The 18,549-nt window shown below is 43.8% G+C and overlaps 1 protein-coding gene across 1 annotated transcript; it reads right to left on the bottom strand.

Moving 5' to 3' along the window:
- Positions 1–1,689: 1,689 nt before the first annotated feature.
- Positions 1,690–17,847, bottom strand: LOC133422710 (nucleoside diphosphate kinase B-like). Its single transcript, XM_061712761.1, has 5 exons — positions 17,713–17,847; positions 13,286–13,415; positions 10,788–10,889; positions 6,194–6,306; positions 1,690–1,912 (listed from the first exon to the last, which is right to left on the bottom strand). The coding sequence occupies exons 2-5, from the start codon at positions 13,400–13,402 to the stop codon at positions 1,795–1,797; spliced, it is 450 nt and encodes a 149-aa protein (XP_061568745.1). The 5' UTR covers positions 13,403–13,415; positions 17,713–17,847; the 3' UTR covers positions 1,690–1,794.
- Positions 17,848–18,549: the final 702 nt, after the last annotated feature.

Here is an 18,549-nt window from a genome sequence, read left to right as displayed (position 1 = left end):
ATCATCAGCTTGTTATTCCAGGGCTGCACAATTCTGTTAATGACACAGTCACTTGTATCATGGTGCATTGAAGCAGGGAAACATCTAAAACCTGCAGGGACACCGGCCCTCGAGGACCAGGATGGCCCACTCCTGCATTAGGGCCTTCGCACTGTCAGTGCTCGGGCCCTAATAAAGCAATGGAATTGATTTTGTTGTTGACGCTCGCTCGCATCTCATAACTCCACCGGAGCTTCCTCCATTTTTCCATAGCGGTGTATCGCGTCATTCAGGCAGCCAATCAGCACAGAGCCTCATTATCATAGCCCCGCCCACTCAGAATCCCGCATAGATAATGAGGTTAGACAATGGGAAGATAAAGACATGGATCAGAGGCTGAATTTCTAATTTATTTAGCAAAAACAATCAAAATCTTGTTTTTAAGACATCAAGGCCTGTTTAAAATAGGTATTTAATGACATAATAGGTCTCCTTTAAGTAAAAAGTTCACATGTGAAAACAAACGTTCTCAAAACGTTGAAAATACGACACATTTAAATATTATTGTAAAACATTCAGCGTATTTGTTCAGCGTTGAATAAGATAACAAAATATAAAGGTTTATAAAGTTGTGAGTCATTTTATCCAAGTTTGTATTCATGTTATAAATGTGCTAGAATCACTGGGATGAGATTTTATGTTTTACTTTCAAACTTTACTGTTTAAGTAAATGTTTTAATCAGTTAAAAATATGACATAAAAATGTTCCTTAATCTGAGAGCTATTTTTAATCAACCTGCGGATTTTATAACATTCGAAGAGTAAAAGTCAAATAAAATCTTTATTAAAGAACATATTTCTGTGTAAATATTGTAAGTGTTCAAAAGTCAGAGTTTATAAGTCGCTCCTCAAGTTTCAGTCCAAAGATCAGAGTTTTTAAACAAACTGCAATTAAAAGATACTAAAACATGAAAAACTGTATAAACGTCTAAAAACACAGCTGGTTCTCATGTGAGCAAATGTTCCATAATTGTTGCTTCATATCTTTTTAAACCATTAAATGTATCATGTATGTTTATTTCATAATTCTTAACTGTGGTTCATAAAACCTTCAGATTTGAAACATTGATTTTGTTTAAGTTTCTTTCAATCACACATCTGTATTAACCTGGTCATGATTTATTTTAATCATTTGATATCCTGATATAATAAACTGCATGTAATTTCTTTTTGGGGAAAATAAAATATGAATGAACTGACTTCGGTTTAATGAGTCTGTAAAAACAGGGAGACGCAGGTTTCTTGGTCATTTTATGATAACACACTGATACAAATATTGTGCTTGATCTACTTCAAAAAATAAGTCAACTTTTTGCATGAGATTATTATTTAGATCAAGAAAGACTAGTCTTTGTATAAACTACTTAATTTTATGTATGTAAATAATACATTTTGCAAGTACAGTCAACTTAATTGTGTTAAATTTACTTTCTTTATCAAAATTAAGTTGCCTTTACTTGCAAATGAATTTTGTACATGCTAAAAATTAAGTAGTTTATACAAAGACTAGTCTTTCTTGAAAAAGTCACCTTAATTTATTTTTAAGTAGATCAAGCAAGATATTTTTTACTGTGGTTTCTACGTAAACAAACCATACTTGCCTATCAATAACTGATAAAGTTGTTCATTGACAAAACACCAGAGACAGACTGCAGTCTATGCAACACTTTATTGATCACGGGGGCGGGGCATATGAGTGAGTGGGCGGGGCCAGAGGGGTTTGTGGGCGGGGCCAGAGGGTGAGTGGGCGGGGCTTTACTCGTACAGCCAGGCCTGTTCGCAGGACGTGTAGGTGACGAACTCCTCGGCCTTGAACCAAAGATCAACCTCCATCTTAGCGTTTTCCAGGGTGTCGCTGCCGTGGACGATGTTCCTGCAGAGGAGGATTATTGATCCGTTATTCATGGGTTATTTCAATTTATTTATTTGGTAGGGACAGTGTACATCAATCAACATTTTCTTTAAAGGGAAATAAAAAAAAATGTAGATGCACCCAGATTGCAGCCATAGGCTGATTTACATCGGTAGTCCCCCTGCCAGATGTAATCAGCAAAAATCATAACAACAACAATAATAATAATCACAAAAAAAGAAAAACAATATAGCACACATAACATAGCATATGCATTCACAATAAAAGTTCATGACGATAAAAACCGTGCTGGGGAAATGAATGGTTTGAGAACTAAAGTGCTGTAGTGCTATTTTGTATCTGCTGTGGTACATGATAAATAGTAATAAATAGTTAAATAGTTGAATATTAAAGTGCTGCCAGTACATGAGTATGGTACATGCAAAAGTAAAATAAGTGAAAGTAAGAAAGAAAAAAAAAAAAAAAGAGAGGGGGGGGGGGGGGTTCTGTACGGGGTGTGTAGATGAAGTTTGAGATGCTGGAGTCCGGTGCTTAGTTATTGTTATAATTGTGACTAGTTGTAGTTGTTATATTGTGAACTAATCAATTGATAAGCAGTGGAGGAGGGAACCAGACAGTCATAAATACGAAGTGATGATAGATAGAAATTAATCATAGGAAAGAAAAAAAAAATTCTAAATAAATAAACAAAGAATAATGTTTGTAGGGGTCTGTATGGGATGAAGTTTGAGGTTGCAGCAATGCAGAGTCCGGTACTTAGTCAGTTATAATGTGAGGTAGTTAATAGTAATGATAGGCAGAAATTAATCCTGAGAAAAAAAAAAGGAAAAAAAAGACCATACATTGCATATCAACAGTGGTTACAAGTTTGGTTACTTATTAACCATTTTTTAAGCTAGTTTTGAATGTCCCATATGTGTTCCAGTCTGGGATCACAGAGGGCGTAGTATTCCATATGTGACTACCTGCAACCGAGAGTACAGCCTGCCCACATGATGTCCGCCTGAACGGGATTATACAGTCCCCTCTTGTGGTGGCCCTGGTCGTATAGCTGCTATTTTCATTTTGTTTGACATAGTCCGACAAGCGAGGCGGTGCCAACCCTTTTAGTATTTTATATATTGCACAGTCATACTTAAATTTAGTGAAGTTCTCAAAACTAAGAAACCTATGTTTCTGGAGTATGTGACAGTGGTGATGCGAAATAGGTTTTTTATCAAATATTTTAGACCCCGTCCACAAGTAGCCGGGTATTTTTAAAAACGAATATTTCCCCCCTCCGTTTATAAAAAAATTTGCATCCACCACAGCACGAAAAGATGAGTTTATGGGAATATGCTGACATACCATTTAACCGGTAATGTTTGTGTTTGCTGGGTGTGTGTGGATGTTATTGGGAATTTACTGGTGAAAGAAGTTTACTGTGAAATACGGCCATTTCTGAGCTGTAATCGGGAGTTTACTGACCCCACTTTGTTGCCACGGGTAGAGGAACAGCAGGGGACCTTTAAGGCCTTTGTTTAAAAAGGAGCCATCAAACAAGAGCCATCAAACGGCCATCAACACTTCTGTGAGTTACCATTCAAACTCCCCCAACCTGTCTATGCCCAATTGGCCCACGTGAATAGCAAATGAAGATAGGGCCTTTATGTTATTGCGGGGGTGTGGCTAAGAATTGATTCAGTAATGTCATTGGTTTCTGTCTCACAGCGTTGAGAGTTGCGGGGGTCTTTAAAGTTTTTCCTAGTTAGTTTGTTTTGCTCCCGCCCGGTAGAACTTTTTTTGCTTTTGAGGAGATACTGCTGCGTTGTTGTAAAACATGTCGCATAAACGGTCCTTGGGCTTTTATCCAAATCAGAGCGCACACTACAAGACATGGACGGCAGATTTGAACTACTGGACGACGAAGTGAAGAACTTGCGCTCTGATCGTGTTGAAAGTTGCAGCTCCATTGTTGATTCCACACCCGCAACGGATTAAAAGAGCAAAGAACACACGCGTTGCTGCAAGTAAGTTTGCTTATGACTATAAGGACTGTGCACAATTCCTTTTACATTTAACTGCATGTCCACATGAGGCAATAATGCTTAAATACTTTTAGAATCACACTAACTTTGTATTATTAATCTATACACGAGGCTGTAAGACGTTTACACAATTCTGAAAACAACACTATGAAAGTGGAACTGAGATGTTTTTAATTTAGTGTTAATTGAATATTGGTAAAAATTATACACATTTTAATTGCTACTCTATATTTTGCAGTTGCTGGCCTCCAGGGCTAGATGTGTACAGACTCCCGCTGAAATGGCTGTGTGGGCGCATGCAACCCTTGACCTGATGTCAGAAGAAGAAGATGGCGTCGTAGATGGACGGGCGGTGTGGATAGTTTCACCTCCACCCCAAAGAGACGAGGAGCTTTCTGATTTGTGCCAGGTGCTTCAGCAGAGGAAAGACAAGCAGAGTGCAGCCCTGTACCTACGTGTGCAGAGACAGTAACTGGGGCAGAGCGGTGCCACGCAATGGGCGGCGCCACTGGGAGACAATGGCTCGTTTTTAGCTCTGTTAAACTCTTAAGTTGACCTGTTTGGTAGAGGAGCAGGGGCCATTCAGATCAAACTGTAAAAAAAAAAAAACTGCAAGAGAGAGAAGTGCTCACTGACTGGACTAAGTTTTGATCTCTTTGTCGGAGATTTGCTTTTAAAAGTGCCTTTTTTGTTGTTTTTTTTCATGTGGACACACACTGAACTTTTTGGAATACTGTGTTTTAATTTTCTGCAATAAATACATTTACTTGTACTGAGGTGGTTGCTTATTTGATTTCTGAAATGTGCATGTATTTGTAGCCTGGTAAACTGCAGGTAGCTTGCAGTAATCCTCTCGGGTGCAATTTTCTTTTGCACCAGTAGAGGTTGCTGTGCTTGGGGGGGGTTGGGGGGTGGGGCTTGGGGGAGGTTGGGGGGGTGGGGCTTGGGGGAGGTTGGGGGGTGAGGGTTGGGGGGGTGGGGCTTGGGGGGGTTGGGGGGTGAGGCTTGGGGGGGTGAAGTTACCCCCCCCACCCCCCTCAAGTCTGGAATGTCACACCTTTGTGTGACAATAGCCAGCATGGCACCCTGCTGAGCTGGCTACTCCAAACACAGCAGGAGGTCCCAGTACAATACGGGTGTTTTTGGACCGGGGAAATTTTTCGTTTTCGGCTGGTTTACCTTACATAAATTCCCGTGCTAGCACCTGAAATACCGGGGGTATACACAGCCGTAAACCCTGGTTTTTTTTGCTGTGCACATTACATCGTTTTTACAAAAAAAACCCTTCCACACATAACCGAAGATCTGCGTTTTCGACCACATTCATGAGCATTCCAAACCTGTAGATCATCTGCAGCTCCCGGGGAAGCTGCACCTCCGCGGCCCTGCGGGCTCCGCGGACCTCCGCGGGCTCCGCGGCTCCTACGCCATAGGGTGCACGTCGCCGCGTACCCTACGGCGTAGCCTCTGTGTCGGTGTAACGCAGTAAGCGGTGGTCAAGACCAGAGACCATTTATTTAATAAATATCTTGGAGAACAGATGCTGGATCATCTGTAGTTCTGTAGTGAACAAAAGTCGCACGTCAGAGCAGATTTGTTGTTGTTTTGGCGCATAATGTGACGTTCGAAAACGCAAAACTCCGGTTGTCTCCGTCTACACCAGGTCTACACGCATCTACATAAACGGAGTTTTCAAAAATCTTCACTTTGCCCGGAGTTTTTTTAAACCTTCGTTTATTTGCGTTTCCGTGTGGATGACAGGTCCAAACGTAGGAAAATATCTCCGGTTTAGCAGATATCCGCAGATATCCGGCTACGTGTGGACGGGGTCTTAATTGCTCTTTTGTAAAGCGATTCAATCTGCCTTAGTGCGACTGTGGTAGAGAACGACCAGTTTGTAAACCCATACTCAACATAGGAAAAGATCATTGCAGAAACACCCTGGCTGCTGCTGGAGTTAAAGATGATCAGTTTAAAGTTGGAGAGGTTAAAATTGATTGTTGGTGAGATGTTTTTGATGTGTTTCTTGAAGGTGAGGGTTGAATCTAGGGTGACCCCTAGATACTTGAACTCTTTCACGAGCTCAAGCTCCTCTCCTCCCAGGAAGACATTAGAGTGTGTGATGTCCTTTGTTATTTTTTTTGAGAAGTAAATGCAGACAGTCTTTTTTGTGTTTAATAACACAAGAGGAGGATTATTGATCCGTTATTGATGGGTTATTGATCGGGAGCAGACAAGGCTCCGGGCCACTCACCTGCCGATGTTGACACACAGATCTCCGCGGATGGTTCCGGGCTTGGAGTCGGCCGGGTTGGTCTCCCCGAGCATCATGCGGCCCAGTTTCACCATGTTCTGACCCTCCCACACCTGCAACACAGAACCGGGTCAGAACCGGGTCAGAACCGGGTCAGAACCGGGTCAGAGCCGGGTCAGAACCAGGTCAGAACCGGGTCAGAACCAGGTCAGAACCGGGTCAGAACCGGGTCAGAACCGGGTCAGAACCGGGTCAGAACCGGGTCAGAACCGGGTCAGAACCAGGTCAGAACCAGGTCAGAACCGGGTCAGAACCGGGTCAGAACCGGGTCAGAACCCGGCGACCCGACTATGGACCTGAGTTGGACTTTAACAAACCTCATCAGGTGGAAATAAAACCACTAAGCTAATGGCTAAGCTAATGGCTAAGCTAAGCTACTACGTCCATACTTGTCTAAAAGCCAGTTTGATGAAGAGATGTTGAGAGTTAAAGAGAAGCCAACGACTACGCTAAGGTCTAAGCTAAGGGCAAATCTAAGCTAAGCTAATGGCTAAATTAAGCTAACGGCTAAACTAATCTAACTGCTAAGCTAAGCTAACAGCTGAAGAGGTGACTTGGCGCATAAAACATCCGGAATACTACAGGAATTCAACGTCTTCACTTTTACTAAACAATAGGGATCTTCTGTCAGTGGGCGTGGCCTAGAGTGGGCGTGGTCTTTAATAATAATAATAATAATAATAACTTGCATTTATATAGCGCCTTTCAAAGAACCCAAGGTCGCTTAACAGATCATGAAAAAGGAAAACCAAGGAAGAACAAACAAAACAAAACACCATCGGGACAAGACGACAGGGGGGGGGGGGCACTAATGGGGAAAAGCCAGGGTGAAAAGGTGGGTTTTGAGATGTGTTTTAAAACTGTCCAGAGAAGGGGAGTCACGGATTACAGCAGGGAGAGAGTTCCAAAGGGTGGGGGCAGCAACACTGAAGGCTCTGTCCCCAAACGTCTTCAGTCTGGTCCGGGGGATGGAGAGCAGACCAGCGTCTGAAGACCGCAGGTTCCGGGAGGGAGTGTGGTGATGAAGGAGGTCGGACAGGTACTGGGGGGCCAGAGTGTGAAGGGATTTGTAGGTGAGTAGGAGGAGTTTGTACCGAATGCGGAACTTAACAGGTAGCCAGTGGAGGTGGATGAGGGTGGGGGTGATGTGCTGCCAGGGCTTGGTGTGGGTGAGAACCCTGGCAGCTGAATTCTGCACGTACTGGAGCCTGTCCAGGGTTTTACTTGGAACCCCAGACAGGACTCCATTACAATAATCCAGTCGGGAGGTGATGAAAACATGGATTAGGGTTTCTGCCACAGTGTCAGAGAGTGAGGGACGGAGACGTGCGATGTTTCTGAGGTGGTAGAATGCAGATTTGGTGACCGACTTGATATGTGACTGGAAGGAGAGGGTGGAGTCCAAGATGACGCCCAGATTACGGACCTCGGAGGATGGCGTGATGGTGCAGCCGTCCACCCGGATGAGCAGATCTCCAACCTTCCGGAGCAGTGACTTGGGGGCCACAACCATGAGCTCCGTCTTATTGCTGTTCAGTTTGAGGAAGTTGGTTGTCATCCAAGATTTTATGGCTGAGAGGCAGTTAACCAGAGACTGTGGGGGGAGCTGGGAGGATGGTGAGGTGCTGAGATGGAGCTGGGTATCATCAGCGTAGCAGTGAAAACTCAGACCATAGTGGCGTATGATCTGGCCAAGGGGGAGCAGGTAGGTGGTGAAGAGGGTTGGACCGAGCACAGAGCCTTGGGGGACACCATGGTTGACTGGGGCAGGGTGGGAGGAGGAGCCAAGGATGGTGACAAACTGAGTTCTGTTGGTGAGGTAAGACTGGAACCAGGATAAAGCAGAGCCAGAGATACCAAGGAGAGCAGACAGGCGTTCGAGGAGGATGGTGTGGGAGATGGTGTCAAAGGCAGCAGAGAGGTCGAGGAGGATGAGGATGCTGATTTTACCATTGTCTGCAGCAGTGAGGAGGTCGTTGGTGATCTTGATGAGAGCGGTCTCAGTACTGTGGTGGGTTCTGTAGGCTGACTGGAAGGGTTCATAGAGCTCATGGTTGGACATATGCTGGTGGAGCTGGGCCGCCACTGCTCTTTCCAGGATCTTACTGAGGAAAGGAAGGTTGGAGATCGGCCGGAAGTTATTGAGGTCCTCCGGGTCCAAACCAGGCTTTTTCAGAATGGGAGTGATGGAGGCGATTTTGAGACTGGGGGGCACTGTACCGGAGCCTATGGAGGAGTTAATTATGTCGGTGATGACGGGACAGAGGGTAGGAAGGCAGGCTTTCACCAAAGCAGTTGGCATGGGGTCCAGAGAGCAGGAGGAAGCTTTGGCTTTGGAGACCAGTTTGGTGACCAGTGCGGTGGTGACAGGGGAGAAAGAAGAGAGAGAGCAGTGGGGGGGGCAGGGAAGCTCCAGGGGCGCACCACTTAGTGAACCGCCGGGGGAGGGAGGGTCAGGTGTGAGGAGTTGCTGGTGAATGGTGTCCACCTTAGCACCAAAGAACTCCAGGAACTTGGAGCAGCGCTCCTGGTCCTCTGTGGTAGGGGGGGCAGCAGGGGGGCGGAGCAGGCGATTGATGGTGGAGAACAGTGTCCTGGGGTGATTTTGTTGAGAGCCAATGAGGGTGGAGTAGTACCTCACCTTGGTTCTGGCTAGTTCGTCCTTGTATGACCTTACATGCTCTTCAAAAGCCAGCCGGTGGACGGTCAGGCCAGTTTTTTTGTGGAGCTGCTCCAACCGGCGACAGGTGGTCTTAGAGATGCGGAGGTCTGAGGTGAACCAGGGGGCTGGACGGGCATAGGAGACAGACCGGTGTTTGAGGGGGGCCAGAGAGTCCAGGCAGCTGGATAGAGCCACGTTGTAGTGGTTGACCAGGTCCTCCGCCGAAGTGTTGGATGGGGCCCGGGCCAGGTGGGCCTCAAGCAGGTCAGACAGAGCTGGTGGACTCACCGACTTGACACTCCTGAAGGAGATGGTCCGTCTGGTATGCAGTGCAGGTGAGGAGACCGGGATGTTGAACAGGACAGCATGATGGTCAGATACTGCCAGATCCAGACACTGCAGATGGGAGGGAGGGGTGCCAGTGGAACACACTAGGTCCAGTGTGTGACCTTTGACATGGGTGGAGCCTCGTACATGCTGGGTGAAGTTAAGACAGTCCAGAACTGACAGGAACTCTGCAGCAAAGCTGCAGTTGGAGGAGTCGACATGAATGTTGAAGTCACCCAGCAGCAGGGTGGATGAAGCCTTGGAGCAAACAGAGGTGAGTAGCTCTGTAAGCTCAGCAATGAAGGTGGTGGAGGCCTTGGGGGGGCGGTAGATGAGGACACACTGTTGTTGTGCAGAACCAGTGAGTGTAAATGTAATACACTCAAAAGAAGTGGTCTTGGGTGTAGGAGTTTCCTTAACCCGGATATCAGCACGGTGGATGACAGCCAGACCCCCGCCCCGGCCAACAGAGCGGGGTTTCTGGAGATAAGTGTAACCAGGGGGAGTAGCTTGGTTCAGAGTCAAAAAATCCTGCTGATTTTGCCAAGTCTCTGTCAAGCACAGAAAATCCAATTTTCGGTCAGTTATGATATCATTAATCAATAATGCTTTGTTATTGAGGGAGCGAGTGTTAAGCAACATGAATGAGGCAGTAGAGGGAGAAGACAGAGTGACAGAACTGACACTGTCAACACAGACCAGTGACCTGAGACAGCCGGCACGCGGCTGCGCGCGCATGTTGTTGTGATGACGTCGCCCCACAACACGGAAGTGCGCCGCGGATGTCAACACCGGGACGGCGTTCATGGCAGTGGGACTAAACTTGTGCCGGGATGCTCTGTGTATGTAGCGGGGGCGCTTTAGGAGACCGAGTGATCGGATGACATCAAGACAGATGAGAGCCGCGGAGCTTGAAAGCTCCCGCGGAACAAAAGAGTAGGATTTGAGCACCATGTTGATGGAGAGATCTAGCCAGCTAGCCGAGAGCCGGGAGCCGGGAGCAGAGAGCAGAGAGCCCCGCCACGGATAAAGCCAGCCAGCGGTGCAATGACCGGAGAAAGGGCGCAGGCAGCCCCCTAGGGCGCAATCAGAGTGGCAGGGAGGGAGGAAATCCAATCCGAGACCCGTGAAGATGAGAGAGTCCTCGATCTCCGGAGCGTGAGTAGCACAATAAAAAGACTGAAATGCACAATCTGCAAGTTGTTGTGGCAGGATTGTGGAAACGATGTCAATAAAAACAGCGTTAAAAATAAACGTTAAAATAGAAAATAGAAAATAGACCGGCGGAGAAGCGGCGACATACACGCCAGCGTCCTCTCACACCGGAAATTCCCCTTTAGTGGGCGTGGTCTTGAGTGGGCGTGAACTAGAGTAGGCGTGGCCAACGGAAACCCAGAACGCGTGAAACCCACTTTATAAAGAAATCACACGTTTTTCAGCAAAAACTGCAACTTTTGACTTTGTAAACTTTGTAAATCTGAGGGAAAAAAAGAATGATAACGAGATAAAAGAAGGAGATAAAAGGAGATAAAACAAGTGCGTTACCATGGCGAAGATGGGTCCAGCCGACATGTATTTGCAGAGTCCGGCGTAGAAGGGCTTGTCCTTCAGGTCCAGGTAGTGCTTCTTCATGTGGTCCTCGGAGGCCTGGACACATCAGGGGATCAATACTGATCAATACCGATGAATACTGATCAATACCGATGAATACTGATCAATACTGGTCAATACTGGTCAATACTGATCAATACTGACCAATACTGATCAATACTGGTCAATACTGATCAATACTGATCAATACATACAATACAATACATATATATATATATATATATATATATATATATATATATATATATATATATATATATATATATATATATATATATATATATATATATATATATATATATATATATATATATATACAGTTGACGACGATATTATAGCCCCCCTATGGAATTTTAAGTTTTTTCAAGTTTCTGGCAAGATCCTTTTTAGCAGAGCAAGGCGGTTCTAACAGAGCATTCCTGAACATACAATTTGTCATTAAGTGGGCCAAAACATTTATATTTGTGCACCAAAACATTATTATGTAAGAAAAAGCTAAAATGACATGGGACATTATTTTTAGCCCCCTTTAAGAAATTACCATTTATTAAGTCATCACACAAGCCAATTTTATGCAGTGATGTGCTTAACCTTCACAGTTGATGCATAAAGGTAATCAGGTCGAACAGGTGATTGCACTCAATTCAGTTAAGTTAATTAACTCAAGCCAAAACATGGTATAAAAGCCTCATTATGGAGCTGGCAGTTGAGGAAGCAACATGCCAAAAACAAAGGAGATCAGTGTGGACCTCGGAATAAGAATTATAGATGCCCACAAAGCAGGGGAGGGATATACGAAGATATCCAACCGTTTCTAGGTGTCAAGGACTGGAGTGAGAGGCATCATTCAACGCTCCAAAGACAGCAACACAGTGCAGAACAAGCCTGGCAGGTAGAAAGAGAAAGATTTCAGAGACACTGGAGAGGAAACTGGTGAGAGACGTGTCTAGAGTCCCCAGATTAACTTCCAAGGCGCTGGCAAATGACTTGGCCACATCAGGAATCATTGTCTCGAAGAAGACCATAACTAGAGCTCTGCACAGGAATGACCTACGAGGGTGCAGACCAAGAAAAACCGCACTTTTGAGGAAGAGGCACCTTCAAGCCAGACTTCAGTATGCTGGAGACAACCTGGAGAAAGATTATTCATACTGGAAGTGTCTTATGGTCTGACAAGAGTAAACTAGAGCTCTTTGGCCACAGGGACACTGCTTACGTTTGGAGAAAAAAAGGACAGGCATTCAACCCAAAGAACACCATCCCCACAGTGAAGCATGGTGGTGGGAGTATTATGCTGTGGGGATGCTTCAGTGAAGCATGGTGGTGGGAGTATTATGCTGTGGAGATGCTTCAGTGCATCTGGAACAGGAAATCTTGTCAAGGTGGATGGAATCATGAATAAAGAAAAATATTTGGCTATTTTGAAAGAGAACCTTAGGCAGTCAGCTGTGAAACTGGGTCTGAGACGTCACTTCATCTTCCAACATGACAAGGATCCTAAACACACCTCCCTCTTGGTGAAGAACTATCTCCAGACGACCAAAGTGAATGTCATTGAATGTCCTGCACAAAGTCCTGACTTAAATCCAATATAAATCTGTGGGGTGACCTAAAGAAACATGTCCATGCCAGGCACCCATCAAATCTAGAGGAACTGGAGAGATTTGACAAAGAAGAATGGGCCAGGATTCCTCAAATGAAGTGTGAGAGACTTGTTGTAAACTACAACAAACGTCTGCAGGCAGTAATACAGCAAAAAGGATACACAATTGACTATTAGGGTGTGGGGGGCTAATCATTTTGACCCTGGTAGTTTTTGTGTTTTGTACAATATCTTAATTTCTGAGTGGAATATAAAATAATGTAAGCATCCAAAATAAAACTACGAAGTCTGCAAAAAGCTGTGTTCAGTTTATTTTGCTCTGCTTAATATCACTTGGAAAACACTTAAAAAACAAGCACTATTTTGTAAGTGGGCTAATAAAATCGTCCTCAACTGTATATATATGACTGGTGTCGTGTATCCTTAAACTATCTAAAATACACAACACAATATTTTTAGGTTTAACAGGAGCATCAGGTGTAATCAGGTGTATTTGCATGATGTATCGGTATCGGATCACCGATACCAGCCGGAATTTTACTCAACATCGGATCGGAGAGGAAATCTGTGTTATTAAACATCACTAACTCATTAGCCCCCCCTGATGTCAGTGCGGCGGCTAATCCCCCCCCGACAGGAACCTGATCTGGTTCCAGACGGGTGTCAACACCGAGTCCTGCAGCTTCCAGCTGTCATCTCCTCTGATCTAGGATCTGCTGCCCCCGGAGGGGTCTGGGGGGGCCGGGGCTCCATCTGTTGCCACGGTTACCCACCTGCAGGAACTCGGCGGCCTGTTGCCGTGGTTACCGTGGTTGCCGTGGTTACCCACCTGCACGAACTTGGCGGCCACCAGCTTGAAGCCGCGGTGCTCGAAGCGCTTCATGATTTCTCCGCAGAGTCCTCTCTGGACGCCGTCGGGCTTCACGGCGATGAAGGTGCGCTCCATGTCTGTTATAGGGCTGGGGGGAGAGAGGGACCAGCTTACCATGGTGACCAGGTTACCGGGGTGGCCCCGCCCCCAGAACTGCCGCCCCGCCCCGTGCATTACCCTGGATTCACACTGAAAACGTCACCGGCGTCTGGTTGCCATTCATCGTTTACGAGAGCTGCTACCATTCATGTCTATGAGAGCTGCTGCGAGACGCGTTGGAGACGTCCAGAGCGTCAATTTGAAGTTGAAAAATCGCAACTTTATGCAAATGAGCAGCGGCGATGCCGAGGCAGCGTCCAATCACAGACCGGGATTCCCGAAGCGAGAAGCCTCAATGCAGATTGTACTTTCATGTACACACTGTGCACTAACAAACTTATTTTATCAGGAATTTATATATTTCATCCAGCAAAATTACATTTTTGCTGATTTGACTGCCGTTTTTACCTGAACTAAATGTTTTTACCTGAACTAAATGTTTTTTTTACCTGAACTGCTCATGTGAAACACGTATCCGATGGTTATCGATGCGGAAATAGGGATATATAAAGAAATATAAAGAAGGCTTCCCAAAGTGTGATTCATGGTGAAATAGGAAACTGAATATGTGCAGCTATATATAGATATATTTAGACTATGCACTTTGTTCCTCCAGTTCTGCAGCCCAGCTTTAGCCCCGCCCACTCCAGGCCCCGCCCACAGTCGACATTGCAGCAGCTTTCAGTGTGAATCCAGCATTATCACTTACAACTTATCAAATCTGCAGGATATTTCATATTTGACTCCAGAACCTCAAAGCTGCAGCTTTTTAATAAACTTTAACCTTCAAGTTGTAAAAAATCCCAGAAAACTGACTTTTATGAACTTATAAAAATCTAGTTTGACTTGAGGAATCCCAGAAATACTGATCTCTGTGCAGGAAAAAGGGAATATTTGACTCCAGAAACTCGAAGTTGCAGCTTTTTAATTAACGTTTTAACCTGGCAGTGTTTTCAAAAAAGGATTAAAAAACCAACTCCTAGCTGAGATGTAACAGCTGCTGACCCAGAATCATCAACGTCTGTGTGTCTGTCTGTCCATGAACATACAAGTACTGACAAGTACTGTATATACTAGATATCCAGATGCTCTTTGTTTTGGGTTATGTTACATTCTGCTGCTTTTATATTTTTTTAAGATGTCTTTCTATTGTCTTACTATTATTTAATTATCTTGTGTTTTTTTTTCTAAAGTATTTTTTGTTTTACTGTCTGACGTGCATCATAGAGGCCACTTGATAAGACTCTCAGGTTTTGACCATTTTCTTCTATTTTGTTGTTTTGTTTTTTTTATTTCTTTTTAATTTTCTCTAAACGCATTCATTTGTATTTTTTTCTTTTCTTCTTTCAAAAATGTGCAAATAAATTGTGGCAGGGTGGAGAGGCTGACGGGCCACACCTGTGTCCCGTCAGCCTGAGTGGCTGCAGCTCCTCCACCCTGCCACATAAATAAATCAAATCAAACCTTAAGGTTGTAAAGAATCCAAAAAACTGACTTTTATGAACTTTTATGAATCTAGTTTTACTTTACAAACTTTATCAAAGGAGGGTGAGGAATCCCAGAATTCCTGATCTCTGTGCAGGAAAAAGGGAATATTTGACTCGTTAAAGTCGTGAATTCAGGATTTGTGACTCTATAAAAAGGTGTAAACAGCCTTTTTTCAGGGTAAAATATTCGCCTCTTTCCTTCCTCCATTCGCCTGTTTTTGCCTCCTGTTGCTAAGCAACCATTCCATTCCTTCATTCCTCCAGCGGACAGCTGGGCATCGCGGACGAAGCTGCTGCTAATTTTACTGCCGGCCGGTATTTGCTGGCAGCTGAGACCCGGGTGGGGGGGGGATTCCTACGGGGAATCTGCTGATTAGAGCTCCTGCTGATGCGGCTCATCAGTCATCGGAGCATCGGAGACGAGAGGAGACTCTGATCTACGGAAGAGAATCAGGGCCATGGAGAAAAAATATCTGAGAGGGGAAGATTTGTTTTTATTGTGCACTTCGAGAAAAACATTGAAATGTGGAGAAAAAAGTAGAAATACACTTTTTTCTCAACATTTTGACTTTTTTCTCAACATTTCAACTTTTTTCTCGACATTTCGATTTTTTTCTCAACATTTCAACTTTTTTCTCGACATTTCCACTTTTTTCTCGACATTTCCACTTTTTTTCGATATTTCAACTTTTTTCTCAACATTTCGACTTTTTTCTCGACATTTCGACTTTTTTCTCGACATTTCGACTTTTGGCTCAACATTTCAACTTTTTTCTCAACATTTCGACTTTTTTCTCGACATTTCAACTTTTTTCTCGACATTTCCACTTTTTTTTCGACATTTCAACTTTTTTCTCAACATTTCCACTTTTTTCTCAACATTTCGACTTTTGTCTCAACATTTCAACTTTTTCTCAACGTGCATAATGAAACAAAAATCTTCCTCCTCTAAAATATTATTATTTTTATCTTGCCTGGCCCTGATTCTCTTCTGCAGATCTCTGAGCTACTAAACGATTAATTAAGATATTATTTGCATTAATTTCCACTAGAACAGCCGCGGTGACGCTGTGGGGGCGGAGTCAGCGTTAGGCCACGCCCCCTTCCCCCCACCCCCATCAGTGATTGGTCCTGCAGCTTTGAGCTTCATTTACACTTTTCTTTCACATTTTATTCCTATTTTCTCATGAAAGAAGTTCTTGGTCGGGGATTCAGGTCCAGACCTCCAGATTTCAGAATTTTGCTGAAATATTTTCACTAGTAATTAAACTTAGAGCTGAAGATATGACGTTAATCGATCGTTTATTGATCCGTGATCAGGAGTTTACCCTTCAGACTGAATCACAGAAACATTATTTCATGTAGAAGTTCCAGTACATTCTCACATCTCTAGCGTTGGTTTCTGTCCAGACAAGTGTGTGTACATTCATGCTGAGGTGTACAGTAACGGAGTACATGTACTTTGTTACAGTACTAAAGTAGTTTTTTTGAGGATTTGTACTTTACTTGCATTTTTTCTTTTAATCAGGACTTTTACTTTTACTTCACAACATTTAAAAGTTCAAAAATATACTTTTACTTCATTACTTTGACATTTGCCGCCTCGTTACTCCTTACAGATTAAAATAATTAAGGAATTACAGTATATTTTGAAAAATTGGTGTTGTATTCTAAACCACATTTCATTCACCTGAAAGTGAAATAAAAACACAAGGGAAGGATAATTTTTGGTCGTGTTGCTTCTTTTCATGCGTACTATAAAGTACTTACTTTTGATACTTGAGTATATTTTTTCACAGGATACTTTTGATACTTAAGTACATTTAATGTGAGCTACTTTAAGACTTTTACATGAGTAATTTTCTTATGGGCAACTTTTTACCAAAGTCTTTTTCAGTTATGGAATTTTCTACTTTTACTTAGTTACCTTTTTCAAGTACTTTATACACCTCTGCATTTATGAAGTGTGTGTGTGTGTGTGTGTGTGTGTGTGTGTGTGTGTGTGTGTGTGTGTGTGTGTGTGTGTGTGTGTGTGTGTGTGTGTGTGTGTGTGTGTGTGTGTGTGTGTGTGTTAGCTTTAAATCTTGCCAACATCCTACAGACCTACAACTCTGTTGAATCTGCTTCCATGTTTCTATTTATCTACTTTATCTAGTGTCTCTTTGCTTTGTTCTGCTCTTTTACTTATATTTTCTCTTTTTTTTACACTAATTTTTATGTTTTTTTCCATCAACAGGTGGAAAACAGCTAGCTGCTACAACCTGGAACAATGCATATGCTCTTGTACAAGATTAATGTCTTATAATGCACCGTCCCTGTTTTTAAATAAATAATAAAAATAATAATAATAATAATAATAATAATAATAATAATAATAATAATAATAATAATAATAATAATAATAATAATAATAATAATAAGTTGCACTTATATAGTGCCTTTCAAGGAACCCAAGGTCGCTTTACAGGAAAAACAGGAAAAGAACAAGCAAATCAAAAACACCACCTGGACAAAACAACAGAGGAGGGAATAAAAAAATAAAATAAAATAAAATAAAATAAAATAAAATAAAATAAAGTTGAATTACAGAGACATTCAGAGGATAAACAGCCGGTCGGCTCCCAAGGACAACCGGAGAAACGGTTTATGGCCCAGCGGCCGATATGAGCTCGACCTTCCTGTTGGTTTAATGTGTTTAACCTCTAAAGCTGCAGCTCCGGATCAGAACCGGTGGTTCGAGTCCAGGAGGAGTGTGTGTGTTCATGTGTGTGTGTGTGTGTGTGTGTGTGTGTGTTCTACCTTGGTTCTGGGCTGCAGGAGAAACTTGTGGAGACGGTTCTGGAGGGAGAGACGCCGAGGCCGAGCCTGGCGGAGCGGTGCTATTTAAGGGTTCTGGTGGGGGGCGTTGGCCCCGGGGTGGGGGGGGTCTGGGTCCGGCCCTGGAGGGGGGCGGACCCTGGGACCAGGGCCCAGGGCCCGGGACCCGGGGGGGGCGAGCCGACAGTAAACCGACACCCGCATGGTGAAGCGTAGGTGAAAAACAATACACGCTGCAATCTCAGCTGTTGCAGCAGCTGCTGAGATTTTAACGCTTATTCTTTATTCCCTTCATCCCCAACGAGTCCCAGAGGAGAGTTAGACACTGCAATTAAGAAAGTAGAGAGAAAAGAGTAAAGTTTTTATTTCCATGTACTCGTATTTGAATGATCATATGGACATAATAATAATAATAACTAGAAAATTTCAGGAAATTTTGATATGGGCATGCCCTACCGCCCATTCGTCCCCTCTTGCTGCTTTGGTTTGGATCTGTAGTGGTTGTGTTTAGGGTGGTTCTATGTCAGTTTGAGGTGTTTTTACGCTTGTATTTCATTCATTCCTGTGCTCCCAATAGTTATTAATGGGGCGCGCTTTTTGGCATCTAGCGTTGCCACGGTAACGCTTTTGACTGAGAATAGTAATGCCCATCGAGGCAAGATGGAGACGCATCTAACGATGTATGCCATGCATGGGTGCATGTTCCGGTTCAGGCTACGTTAACGGATAGGTTTTTTTTTTCACCATGGTACAAAACCCCATCCGAATGAATGGGGCCATGTGGCATGGATTTTGACAGAAAATTTCCTTAAATCACAG

Source organism: Cololabis saira, chromosome 21 (genome assembly GCF_033807715.1).
Source record: "Cololabis saira isolate AMF1-May2022 chromosome 21, fColSai1.1, whole genome shotgun sequence".
In the NCBI taxonomy this organism is placed as follows: domain Eukaryota; kingdom Metazoa; phylum Chordata; class Actinopteri; order Beloniformes; family Belonidae; genus Cololabis; species Cololabis saira.
The sequence above is the reverse complement of the archived record's forward strand: the minus strand, read 5'-3'. Positions and strand labels throughout refer to the sequence as shown.